At 38.3% G+C, this 14,392-nt stretch overlaps 1 protein-coding gene across 1 annotated transcript; it reads left to right on the forward strand.

Annotated features, from left to right (window-relative positions):
- Window positions 1-10,271: 10,271 nt before the first annotated feature.
- LOC109134712 (uncharacterized) lies at window positions 10,272-11,798 on the forward strand. The gene has a single exon (XM_019248769.1). The coding sequence runs from the start codon at window positions 10,272-10,274 to the stop codon at window positions 11,796-11,798; it is 1,527 nt and encodes a 508-aa protein (XP_019104314.1).
- Window positions 11,799-14,392: the final 2,594 nt, after the last annotated feature.

Below are 14,392 nucleotides of genomic sequence, written 5' to 3' on the forward strand. Positions count from 1 at the left end.
AGTGAAGTGAAGTTGAAGCAGAAATGGGTGAAGCAAATCTACAACTCTTTAGGAATTTCGGAAATCCGGGTTCCTATGCTCTTCAAGGTGGTATTCGACTCCCAACCACCACTACAAATTTCAGCATTCATCCTCGGTATACTCAGATGGTGAAAGCAGAGCAATTTTGTGGGGTGTCGGATGAGGATCCTCTTGACCATCTTGACAGGTTTCTTGAGAAGGGCTGCTATGGAAAGGGCTGCTGTTAGAATACGCAGCCCTAAGGGTTGTTTTTAGCGCAACCCTTCCTTTTTTTCCACTAGTGTCATGCGGTTTTTCTATGATGGCCTTGATCATATATCACGTGCCAACCTTGATGCTGGAGCGGGAGGTCAACTTTCAAAAGATCCCGCAAGGTCAACTTGAGTCCACTATTGAGAAAGTGATCATGAATTATACATGGGGTGGACGACGAAGAAATGTTCAACCCAAGAAGAGCGCGAAGTTTGAATTAGATCCCATGGATCAAATTCAAGCCAAGATGGACCAACTTGACAAGAAGATTTCAAAGATCAATCTCGCCTCATCTAATCCTTCATAGGTACATTATTTTTCTTGTGATATTTATGGTGGTACTAACCATGATACTTATTGTGGAGGTATCCATTCGGAGCATGTGGCGGCGATAAACTCTAGAGGAGATGGATATCAAGGGAACCAAGGGTATAGAAGCAATCAACAAGGGGGTTGCAAACAACCTCAACAAAACTACACTCAAGGCCTCAACCAAGCTCAACAAGGCTTCAACCAACCTCAACAAGGATGGAATCAGCCTCAAAGGGTACAACCAAACTCAAAACCAAGGGTATGTTTAAAGGTATAACCAAAATTTTAACCAAGGTGGTTCATCCTCACAAGGGTCCAACACTTACCAAGCTCCACATCAAAGAGCCAATACCCAAAAACCTCCCTCTAATCCTCCATTCCCAAATAAAATCCCGAACCCATTCCATCCCCCGATCCAACTCTCTCCAAATTCTCCAACAACTCCAATCCATGAACCAAATTCTCCAAAACCATGAGCAAAGGTTTCAAGATTTACAAGCCCATAACAAAATGCTTGAAAAGCCATCCATTTGAGGTTGGGAACAAGTTATGAGGGTCCTAAGACACCAAATGGGGAGTTAGAGAAGGAAGAAGAAGTTGAGGTTGCTGAGAAGGAGGATGAAGTTGAGGAAAGTGAGAAATAAGAAATTATGGAAAAAGATAGCCACAAGTCCAAGTTGGTGATAAAACTCCATTGCCATCACCTCCACCAACCAAGACCTATGTGCCTCCGGCTCCCTATCCTTAAAGGTTGGTAAAAAGAAAATTGAGTGATAAGTTCACTAAATTTCTCAACATGATGAAGAGCCTGAAAATCAACATTCCCTTTCTTGAGGCTATGTCTCAAATGCCAGCTTATGTTAAGTTCTTGAAGGATATTCTCTCCAACAAATGCAGACTTGAAGATGAGCTTGTCACCCTACCCTACCAAGTGAGTGCTCATGTGCAATGAACCATGTCCAAGAAGCAAAGGGATGCGGGAGTTTCACCTTACAGGTGAAGATAGGTGATTTAGAGCCTAACTGGCCGACTTAGGAGCGAGTGTCAATTTAATGTCACTATCTATTGATAAGCACCTTAAATTTCCTCTTCATCCTACGCGAAAAAAGATTCAATTGGCGGACCGCACTATGAGAGTCCCCTATGGTGAGTTGGAAGATATACCAATTCAAGTTGGGCATGTGTTTGTGCCATGTGATTTTGTGGTAATGGATATGGAAGAAGATTTGAAGACTCCTTTTATTCTTGGTAGATAAGCTCTAAAGACACTGGGTGTCGTGATAAACTGCAAAAATGATACAATCACGGTTGAGGTTGCTAATGAGCGGGTTGTATTTGATTTCTCTAAGACTTTGAATTTGTCGGGTAAGTCTAGTGGAGGATGAGATTAAGGATATCGTGAGTGTGGTTCACACAAAGGATGAGTTATATGCTTCACTTACCAATGCCCCTAGCTTGGACATGGAAGAGGTGAAAGAATTCTCCATACTTCTTGACACTATAATTGAGGAGACACAAGATGAAATATTTGAGATTCTAGCTACATTCAATGACAAAGAGGACTATTATAAGCCTCCTCCAAAGGTAGAGTTCAAACCCCTTCCCTTCTCTAGATCTCTTAAATATGTTTTCTTGATAATGCATGTACTTATATCGTTATTGTCAATTCGAGTCTTGATTACATATCTATATCAAAATTGATTAAGATACTACAAAAATATAAAGATGTCATTGGGTATTCGATTGATGACCTTAAGGGGATAAGCCCTTCTCTTGCTATGCATCGTATCCATCTCATCGATAGTAATGCCTCCTCCATAGAGCATTAGAGAAGACTCAATCCTAACCTCAAAGAGGTTGTAAAAAAGGAGATCATGAAACTGCGCGACGCAAGGTTGTAAAAAAGGAGATCATAAAACTGCGCGACGCGTGAATCATCTACGCTATTTCAGATAGCAAGTGGGTGAGCCCAATTCACGTGGTTCCAAAAAAGGGAAGCATGACTATAGTTGAGAATGAGAAAGGAGAAACAATCTCCACTAGAACTGTCACTGGGTGGAGACTCTGTATTGATTACAGGAAGTTGAACAAATCCACTAGCAAGGACCATTTCCCCCTTCTCTTCATTGACCAAATGTTGGAGAGACTTGCTCGTCATTCACACTTGCTTTCTCGATGGTTATTCCGGATTCTTTCAAATCCCTATTTATCCAGATGACCAAGAGAAAACCACCTTTACTTGTCCGTATGGGACATTTGCACATCGAAAGATGGCCTTTGGTTTGTGCAATGCCACATCCACTTTTCAAAGGTTTATGACAACAATCTTCTCTGATATGCTAGAGGATTCTATTGAGGTGTTCATGGACGATTTTAGCGTGCGTGGTTCGTCTTTTGACACATGTCTGGTTAATCTTGAGTGTGTATTGAAAAGGTGTCAAGAGACGAACCTCGTTCTGAATTGGGAGAAGTGTCACTTTATGGTCGAGAAAGGCATTGTCTTGGGCAAAAAGTGTCGAAGAAGGGTATTGAAGTGGATCCGGCAAAGGTTTCGGTTATTGAGAAGCTTCCGCCACCAAACTCGGTGACGGGAGTTCTTGCTTTCCTTGGACATGCAGGTTTTTACCGGCGTTTCATCAATGATTTTTCTCAAATAGTCAAACCATTGACGAATCTACTCCAAAAAGATGTAGATTTTGAGTTTGATGAGTCTTTTATTAAGGCTTTTGAAACTTTGAAAAAAGCCCTTATTTCAACCCCCATTGTGCAAGCTCCGGATTGAAGCTTGCCTTTTGAACTAATGTGCGATGCTAGCGACTTTGCAGTGGGTGTTGTTCTTGGGCAACGAAAGGAAGAAAGGAAGTTTACATGTGATAGCCTATGCAAGTAGGACCTTGGATGGCGCTCAAATGAATTATGCAACTATGGAGAAGGAGATGTTAGTCGTAGTCTTTGCATTTGACAAATTGCGATCTTACTTGACATGTAATAAGGTTGTTGTGTATATGAACCATTTTGCGTTCTGTTATTTGATGAGTAAGAAAGATGTAAAGCCTCGACTCATTAGGTGGGTGCTGCTTCTTCAAGAGTTCGATTTTGAGATGAAAGAGAAGAAGGGGACGAAAAATGTGATAGTTGACCATCTTTCTCGCCCCCCCCCCTCCCCTCTTGATGAGAAGCTCTCAGATCCTGACGGAATCCCTATTAAGAAGATTTGAGAGAAGAAGCGCTATTCGCCATTTTGAACAATGATGTTCCATGGTTTGCGGACTATGCGAATTATTTGACTTATGGGATTGAACCTCATGGTTCTAATTCCCAACAAAAGAAACGATTTTTTAAGGAAGTTTTGAGGTTCTATTGGGATGACCTGCTCTTGTTTGAGAAGTGCGTCGATGGAGTGTTTAGGAGATGTGTGCCCAATCATGAGATGACCTCGGTGTTGAACCATTGCCATACCTTGGCATGTGGAGGACACGGTGAAACAAGCAAAATTGTTGCTTGATAAGAGGTTTTTAGTGTGTCGTTAAGGCACTAAGAACCGCTTTTCAAACAATATTTATAAGTCCTAACAAGCAATTACTAAGAGAATAGTAAGGGCAAGTCAAGGGTCGATCCACAGGGAAATAGGGATTGGCTAAAGTCTATTAAGTCTAGACTACCTAATTGAAGGTATTTGGGGGTTTGAAAAGTTTCGGTATCGATTAAATCTAACTAATAGCACGAACAAGCAAATAACACGAGTTTAAATATCAGATAAAAGACACTAGAGTTAAGGTTACTAGTATGAATAAGAACGGATAATGATTGTTAATGCGATTGTGAAGCAACAAAGACGATTATGCAAGGTTTAGTTCTCCTCTAAAATACTCGAGTCCTCTCTCGAATGGTCCTCAAGAGTAATCACTTAATCAATCAACTAAATCCTCTCTCGAATGGTCTTTATTTAATTGATTAAGAGATTCAATAAGTTTGAAAAACCCCTAATGAAGGATCCCCTTAATTTCCATCCAATATTTTGGTATAGAAATTAAGTTGATTCTTGGGGATGATAAAAGAGTTCAAAATTCGATTGAAGAACATTTGAAATCAAAATACCAAAGTATAAATGTGATCAATATCTATCCTAAGGTTTCAAAACACCAAGATCAATGCATGAACTTCTCTAAACATCACAATCACATCAACAACACATTTAAAACCCTAATTCATACTTTCACCCTAACCCTAGATTATGAAACTACTCACTAATCATGGAGTTAAAGCAATCAAACAATAAATCTATGACTAATCTAAGGCTAAACATGATTAAGTAATGATTAAACTAATGTAAATTGCAATTATGGGAATAAGAGAATAAAGATCTAGAATAATCAAAAGCAAGAACAAAGACGGAAAGAATGAAATAAAAACTAAAACTTTGAATTGAATTGAATGAAAAGTACCTTGAATGTCAATCGAATCACAAACTATGATCACTAATCTCAATTATCAATGGAAACTAAAGTGTTTTCTCTCTAATACAAAACCCAAAAATATTCTGTAAAAACTAGAATGAAAGCGTCCGTCGTAAACTAAAAAAGAAAAAGGATTTAATGAACGAAATTTAATTTCCGGAACGCATGGTGCGGGCGCACCATAAGGAGGTGCGGGCGCACCTGAGTCTTCTGCCTCATGGTAAAAATCCTCCGTAGCTGGTGCGGGGGTACCATTGGTTGGTGCGGGCGCACCTGACACAGGTGCGGGCGCACCTTGTGCTTGGTGCGGGCGCACCAATGTCGTCTGTTTTCTGCTCCAAAATCGGTCGATGGTGCGGGCGCACCAGTAGCGTGTGCGGGCACACCATCGTGTGCGGGACATACCGAGCGCACCTCATGCTCCCTTTCATCCTCTAGCTCGTTCCCTTGTGCCATGTCTCGCATTACTCGGCCCCGAAAAGGGTCATACCTGCAATAAAAACACGAGCAAACATGGTGAAAGCATATGCGCTAGAAATTCGATCAAAATAGATCGAAAATCTAGCAAAATGTCACTATGATCAAGTATGATCAAGTGAATGAAATAGAAGGGAAAAGTGAGGAGAAAAATGGAGCTAAAACAAGCCAAAAGAAAGTCATAAAGTGCGTTAGGAACGCACTTATCATTGCTAAGGTGCTTCAATGTGGTATGTTTTGGGCATCATTCCGAAAGGATGCTCGGGAGTTTATTTTGAGTTGTGATAAATGTCAAAGTAGTGGTGGCATCACAAAAAGACATGAGATGCCTCAACAAAACATCCTCGAGGTTGAACCATTTGATGTTTGGGGAGTCAACTTCATGGGTCCATTTGTTCCTTCTTTGGGCAATATGTACATTCTTGTTGCGGTTGACTACGTAACTAAATGGGTTGAAGCCATTGCCTCCCCCACCAATGACCACAAGGTTGTGACCAAACTCCTGGAGAAGATCATCTTCCCTTAGTTTGGAGTGCCCCGAGTATTGATAAGTGATGGCGGTTCACACTTCGCCAAGAAGCAACTAGAAGCTCTTTTGAAGAAGTATGGGGTAAATCACAAAGTCGGTCTTCCTCATCACCCCAAACCCAAGGCCAAGTTGAAGTCTCAAATCGCGAAGTAAAGAACGCCCTTGAGAAATGTTGGCAACAAACTCTCCTTATTGCCCTAGGGAAGCTGGAATGCAAAAAGACCTCAAGACCCTAACCAAGGAAATCAACAACTAATTAGCAAATTAGTAAATTTAATACGTAGGAAATAAGTACAAAAGCTAAACACACAAACTTACCCTCATCCTGTCACTAATGAAGGTCCAATAATCTCTTGCACAACCTTCTTGTTAAAACGCAATATGAAGGTCTTTGAAGAAGTAGGTCCAACTTTCAATGCTCTCGGTGTCCACAACGCCATAAGCAATCAAGAAGATTTCATTATATCTATCATTCCTAAGGCTCACAACAAAACACCTTGTAATACCCACGCAGGTGGGCCCTTTTAATGCCTACAACAGGCCTACACCCTCTTAGAAATCCCCTGAAATGTGCAGTAAAGGAGAAAAATAGGCCACAATCTTAGTGGCAACACTTGCAGTGTTCCCAGTCCAAGTCACAAGGGAATAAGAGCTAAGGTTGGTTTCTTTGGTCTATCTGACCAGCTCCGCATACCTTAGCAACAGTCCACAAGAGTCCCCAAACCCCCCATAGATGAACTCCTTTGACATCACTTTCACCTTAATACAACAATCTTGTTTTGACCCTCACCCTAAACCTCTCCAAAGCTAATTTATGCAGCCCATCAACTGGTACATCTGGGTTTGCAGATATATGATCAGCAAGGTGTTTGCAGAGCTACACAAAGCTCACCATAGGATCATCCTCTAATCTCCCACATGCCTTGTAACACCTCGTATTTTTATATCTGTTTAATAATTAATTATATTATGTGAGTTTATAAAAGTAATTCAAAATATATTTTTTTATTAAATGTATTTTGTTACCTCATGTTGACTCCACCTTAGAAAGGGTCAAATAACTAATTTATAGATTTATAGGTTAATTACCTATCTAAGTTACTTAACAAAGTACAAAAAAAAAAAAGAAAGGAAGCAAAAAGGGTTCAATAGTTTCCCCGGTAGCCCATTCCCCTTTTATTTTATTCATTCTTCCTTCTATTCATCTTTTCTCCATTTATTTTCTTTTAATTCTTGATTCAACCCCCTAAATTGACAAACTTTGTTCAACCTTTATCACAATTCAACCTTCATTCATCTATCTTCCACGATATTTGATATTGTGTGTGTTTCAAAGGTTGAAAATTTTGGGTTTTATATTGCACTTTTTGGGCGGAATTCGGATAAAAAAAGGGGAGATTTTTGGATCTTTCTCTTGAGTAATTTCATCTCTTTATTCAAGTAAGATTCAACCTTGAATTTAATTTCAGTTTTGTTTAGTATTTTGGATTTGTGTATGTTGTTAAATTAGGGTTTTTGAGTAAATCAAATTAGGGAAAATTTATGTTATGTGAAATTTGTTTAATTGGCTATTGTATAATGTATAATTCGAGTTGATGAACATGTTTTTGAGTTTAGGTTTCAAAGTTTATTACTTTCAAAACTTAATCTGAATTATTAGTCATATGTTATAGTTGTTTGATAAATAAAAGATTTTTTATATATATTTTGCTAAGAATTCTGATTATAAGTGATAGTTACCTTCTTAGTTTGATTAGGCAATGTATTGATAATTATTTTTCTAATTTGTTAGTTGATTAGTAGTTCACCTGAATAGTACATTAATGTGGTTGTTTGATTAATTAAATTTATTAGGATTAACATGAGTGCTATGTAGTTTGATGTTGTGTTATGAGTAGTTAGCATGAAAATTGCTATGTCTGATTTGTTGTTATGTGAACTAAGTCTTTTTTACCCAAAAGGGAATGAGTTCTCAAATTGTATTCATATGCTTCATGGATGCAGTGTATTGTCTCCTCAAAATTGTTCTTTTTTTTTCCAACTTAATATTGTGGGTTATGAATGACAGTTAACCTTTGTCAAGTTGGTAATAATTAAAATGGCCTTATTACAGAAAATTAACACTGCATATGTATATAATACGTCTATGGTTTGTTTATACTGGATGATATGGAACTTTATTAACTTCTTCAGTCCAATAACACCTTAAAATCTGGGTAGTATATAATTATATAAGAGTTGTATTGTTTTTCTTATGAAGTTATACAATGGGTAAAATGCTTTTTAAGGATGAATCAAAATACTTGCCTTGCGAGAAAATAGAATACAATAGAATGAATAGGGAAATATTGTTATTGTTATATGTGGTTGTGCTCTTTTGATGTACTTGAGTCGTGTTAGAAAAAAAATCAATTAAAGCTCTTTCACTAGGTAATATAATTTATTGGTGAATTACGTGAAGTATAGGCAATTGACTTGTACTATATTATTATATTGTAAATTGCGGGTTCGAAAAGGAACCTTTTTGACTTGAGATTGAGATTTGTTAACTTTGGTTGCTGATAAGGTAAGATTTCTTACTAAACGTGTACAATTATGTTTTGTATTTATTTAGCATTGTCTTTGTCAAAGTGAAATCCTTTTACTTATGATGCTCAAATATTGAGATTTAAACCATTATCTACACTCGTATTTGAACTAAAAAGTTAATGAGATTTATATTGGAAGGAGGAAGTTCCTCGCCCTTACGAGGGTTTATAGAGTTTTATTGTAGGGTTGCTGGTAAGCGGTATTCCCCGAGTTCGGAAGTATGTTGAGTTAACAGTGTCTCAACAATATATTTTAGTAGTTGGGAGTATGTTAATCAATACTCTTGCCATTTGTCTTCCTTCTTGGTACGTTATTAAGTTAGGGGTATGCATACTAGGGACTTTGGTGTTTGTCTTGTCTAGTGAGCCTAGCTAGCTCATTAGATTCTTATTACTTCCTACTCACAGATTAACGAAAGGTTATATTTAAAAGTTTTACAGAATAGTTGAGAAAGAAATAAAGATTGGATTTGAGGTTGTTAGAAAGTTAATATATTTTATAAATAATCTGTACAACTTTTAAATGAATTTGTAAGATATTCCTATATATCTTACGTGCACATTGAATAATTTTGTTTTATTATAGTATTAAATCTTGCTCAGCCTTTGGCTGATATTACAGTGTTTAATGTGCAGGGACTTGAAGATAGTTAGCTCCGGTTGGGTTAAAGAGTGTGTTGGATCTCTTTCGATCTAATAAGACTTTAAAAAGACTTCCGTTATTATTTATATGACTATAAGATTTATATTCTGGTTTGTAATAAATAATTTACATACTATTTAGTTAGTCTGTAATAATTATCTAAAACTTATTGTTTATTGTTTTAATTAGAATCATTGGCCTTGCGGTTATTATTACTAATTATCGCGGCGTAGCACCTTTAGATTTTCGCGTTTATTTATATTAAGTTGTTTTTAGAATTATTGGAAATTCAGGGTTGTTACAGTTAGTTATCAGAGCTTTAGGTTACTAAGATTTCTTTAAGAAGATTTAAACAAGAATAGGTAAATAAACTTATTAAAATTGAAAATAAAGATGTTGTGAGGAAGTGTTATGGGAAGGCAAGGAATTATACTATTATGAGTTGATGATATATACTTCTCTTTTCATGTTATTGCTTGATTTATTTATATTTCCTTCCTTTCCCTTCTTTTGTTAAGAATTATTTGGTAAGAGTGAATCATTTTTGGTTTATTTTTGTTTCGATTGTGTGTTTAAGATGATGCATAGACACGCGCGTGCCAGAAACTCAAGCTCGAATCGTATAATGCGTGGGATAGCTCAATCCACTCGAGCCCTAACTGATGCTATGGAGAAACTTGCCGAGGCTCAAGCTACTGCCCTTAATACTCCCGTTACTCATGTTGCTGGCAATGTTAGTTCAAAAACTGCTGTGATTTCTAAAGCAATTGACCAGAAGAAACCTTCTTCTTTTGATGGTAAGGGTGACCCTATCAAGATGGAGAACTGGATTAGAAAATTTGACAAAAAAATTTACCACTCTCCAAGTCCTTAATGAGATGAGGGTTGATGTTGCTGCCTATTATCTGGTTGAGGATGCTGATATTTGATGGACTCACAACAAGTTTGATCTGACTACTAGGGTGATTGTGGATGAGGAAGGAGAAGAGCTCATGGAAGAGAGAGAGTTTGGTTGGACTAAATTCAAGAAGGCGATTCGTGATGAGTTCTTTCCAGCCCATACGAGGAAGAGGAAGAGGACGGAGTTTAATGATCTTGTGCAGGGAGATATGTCAGTTCATGAGTTCTACGTGAAATTTCAGGAGATGGCTCGTTTCGTTCAGGGGTTAGTTCCTGAAGAGCAGGAGAGAGTGGTGAAATTCGAGGAGAAGTTAGACCCTGATCTTCATTCTAGGATGGGAGCTAGTGAGTATACTACAGTGAAGGAGGTGTACACTCGTGCTTGTAATGCTAAGAGGATTGAGGAAAAGAGACTAGCTGCAAAGAAGTTGAAATCTGCTCCAGCAGGGTCTGCTCAGGCGACAGAAAAGGGTGATACATCTGGTTCCACTGGTTACAACAAAGGTAGAAAAGTTTTAATAAAGATCGAAACTTTGGGAACCGTGATTCTAGTGGTAACTATAACAAGGGAGGTTCTAGTCAACAGTATTCTAAGTACAATCAAAACTTCACTTCTTCTTGTAGCCAGCCCCAAGGTCAGATTCAGAGGACTGATCGAATTTTTCTATTACAAATGTTGTAGTGAGAACCACCCTGGCAAGGATTGTGATGGTAATTTGGTGGAGTGTAATCACTGTGGGAGGAAAGGGCATCGTGCTTATGAATATTTTAGTAATCCTAGATCGAGGAACTTCAAGCCTGAGATGAGTTCGAGGAATGGGGCACAAGCAGATAAGAGACCCCAGAATGGTAATAACAGTCGTCCTGCTCTTTCTACACCAGGGAATGTTGCACCTAATCGCAATGGAGGGACTGCAAATGCTACTAAGGGACACAGAGGTGATGTGAGGAGGAACACTGGGCAGGTTCATGTGATGAACCATACTGAGGCAAACACTAAGGGTAACGTGGTCACTGGTACTTTTTCTATTCATTCGATGTCCGTTTATGTGCTATTTGATTCTGGTGCTTCTCATTCTTTTGTGTCTGAACCTCTTGTGAAAAAGTTAGGGTTAGAGAACTCTAAAACTTGTGATATAGACATCTTTATTCCTTTTGGTGTGATCATTACTTGTAATAACTTGTATCCAAATGTCCCTATTATGTGTGGTAGTACCACCCTAGTAGCTGATTTGATAGCTTTTCCTTTGCATGATTTTGATGTAATTATAGGGATGGATTGGCTTAGTAGGCATAAAGACAACATAGATTGTGAGAAACAAAAGGTGTCTGTAGTTGGTCCTAGTGGAGTCCATGAGTTTTATAGAGGGTCTTCTTTGAAAATCATTTATGCTTTGACTCTAAAATCCGATTTGCGGCAGGGTTGTCCTATGTATTTGTGCCATGTTCACGACACTAGTAAGGAAGAGTCATGCGTTGAAGATGTTCGTATTGCTAATGAGTTTGTAGATGTTTTTCCTGATGATATTCCTTGCATGCCTCCGAGACGTGATGTTGAGTTCAGTGTTGACTTGATGCCTGGAACTGGACCTATTTCTAAGCCTTTCCTTACAGAATGACTCATGCTGAAATGAAAGAGCTTAAGGCTCAATTAGAAGAGTTGCTTAATAAGGGCTACATTCGGCCTAGTGTATCTCCACGGGGTGCTCCTGTTTTATTTGTGAAAAAGAAAGATGGGAGTCTGCGTTTGTGTATTGATTACAGAGAGCTCAACAATGTTACAATGAAAACACAAGTACCCCTTGCCAAGACTAGATGATTTGTTTGATCAGTTGGTGGGAGCTGGAGTTTTCTCGAAAATTGATCTAAGATCTGGATACCATCAACTTCGTATTACAAAGAATGATATTCCTAAGACAGCTTTCATAACTTGCTATGGGGACTATGAGTTTACTGTTATGCCGTTTGGGTTGACTAATGCTCCAACAGTATTCATGGACTTGATGAATCGAGTATTCAGACCGTACCTGGATAAGTTTGTGGTGGTGTTCATAGATGATATACTGATTTATTCAAAGGATGCCATCCTCATACAACCCTATTAAGTGACACAAGTTAGTGTCTTTAACCCTCACATCAAAATCCTCACTGTTACAGTGAAAAAACAACCAAACAGATGTCATCCTAACCAAATAAACAACATCAATAAATTTCCAACACACATAAGCATAATACATTTGAATGAAAGGAAAAAAAATTTCAATATTTTGTTATGATTAACTAAAGAAATACTTCCATAAAAATCGAAACAATAAACAAACCCTAACCCAAAAAATTCTAAACACAACAATTGTCAACAACACAAACAAAGGGAGAAAGAACCTACTTGGAACGAAAAGTAAGAGCCTTGAAATTTTTGAAATTCAAACCAACTTCCGCAACTCAGCAAGTCGGCATTTTTCTCCCTCCTCAAGAAAACCCAAGCAAAAATTTTGCACCAACAATGAAGCTCTTACAATTGCGCACAAACCAGTGTGCAAAAGTTCAATATTGGTTAGCGATTTTAGGTTTCATGGATGTCTAAGCTCTTATAAAACATAGCGTTAGAGAAGTTGAGAATGAATAGGCGTTTTTTTTCAGTTTTTTCACCAAGTACCCCCGAGTTTTCAAAAAATTCACCTGGTACCCTCCAAGTTTTCAAAATTCACCTGGTACCCCTCAGTTACTGTACAATATCATTAAATGCCTTTAGACTTAACGGACGTTAGTGTTCCGTTAGGCCAAATTTACAACTTTGCCATTAATTTTGTGGCGCCATAATGATAACCTCCTGTCAGACATCTTTAGTTCACTTCCAAAAAATTCGTCCCCTCATCTTCCACTCCTCTGTTTTGGTTCATCCATGGAACCCTAAAACTGGGGATTTTTCTCAAAATTCCACATCAATTTGGTGCGCATTAGGAAGCTATCTGGGTCAGATATTTGTGAACTTGAAGAATCTGATCAGAAGATTGAAGGAAAAGTGCGATTTTGTGGAATTGCGAAGAACTTGAAAAATTGCAAAGCAACGGTTTTTAAAGTGCGAAAAGGTAAAATTTTTCTTCATTTTTTTCAGCCTAAATTGATTTGAAGTTAAATCACTTCCATGTATAATTTTCTGCAAGTTTTAGTAAGTTAGGGTGATTTGTGGTTGTTTTCTTTCAAGTTAAATCAGTTGCATGTATAATTGCGCTTTGTACTTAGGTTTTCTCTACTTTCTTTTTTATTTTGATCTTATGTGCTTATTAGGATGGCTGGTGTGTGGTTATTGGTGCATTTTGGTAGTCATGATTTTGATGTTAGGGTAGAAGACACTGATTTGTGTCATTTAATGGGATTGTTTGAGGATTTTCTGGAGGAATCAGTAAAGCAGAATGTGTACTTGCCTAAAGTATTTAAGGTGTTAGTTGAGAATCCTAGGACTAAGAAGAAAATAGAGTTGAGGACTGACTCTGACTTGATGAAAGTCTGGGTGTGGGGCTTAGGCATGGATACCATTGAGGTATGGGTGGAGGAGACTGCAGACCCTTGCCATGTATTTAGATCTGTTCTTGCAAAGAAAGATAATGAGGAAAGGGAGAAGCTTGAGAACATAAGGAGAGTACAAGAGATATTAAGGAGGGAGAGAGAGCAAGAGGAGGAGGAAAGGAGGAGACAAGAAGAAGAGAGAGCAGAGGAGGTTGGAAGAGGAGAATGAATATGCTACTGGATTATGTGTTGCTATTGAGGTTCTTGTGCTGTCTGTTGATCTAGATGTTGTTGAGTACATGAGAGTATACTCAACACATGATGCTGATGAAATGGTCCCTGGGTTTTCACAACCTGAACCTGAGCATGGAACCCAAGAGAACCCCAGCCCAAGTGAGGCACAACCCAAAACAACAACACCCACAAAGGATCCATAGCCCACTGAAACTACTAAAAGAAATGATTCACAGCCCACTGAAACTACTAAAACAAATGATGATCAGCCCAAAACAACATCACCCAAAAAGAGAACCCCAAGAAAAAAAACCATTGCCACCCCCAAGAAAAAGAAACTGACCCCAAGGCCCAAGAAGGCTGGCCCTAAATAACCCACCCCCTCTCATCCCACTGAGGCACAACCCACCCCCTCTCAGCCTACTGAGGCACAACCCACACCCTCTCAACCCACCTCCTCTCAACCCACTAA

Source organism: Beta vulgaris, chromosome 4 (assembly GCF_026745355.1).
Source record: "Beta vulgaris subsp. vulgaris cultivar EL10 chromosome 4, EL10.2, whole genome shotgun sequence".
Classification (NCBI taxonomy): domain Eukaryota; kingdom Viridiplantae; phylum Streptophyta; class Magnoliopsida; order Caryophyllales; family Amaranthaceae; genus Beta; species Beta vulgaris.

What these genes read in the sequence shown, in the direction of transcription:
- LOC109134712 (XM_019248769.1), top strand. Translation starts at nt 10,272, where the DNA reads ATGGAAGAGAGAGAGTTTGGTTGGACTAAATTCAAGAAGGCGATTCGT.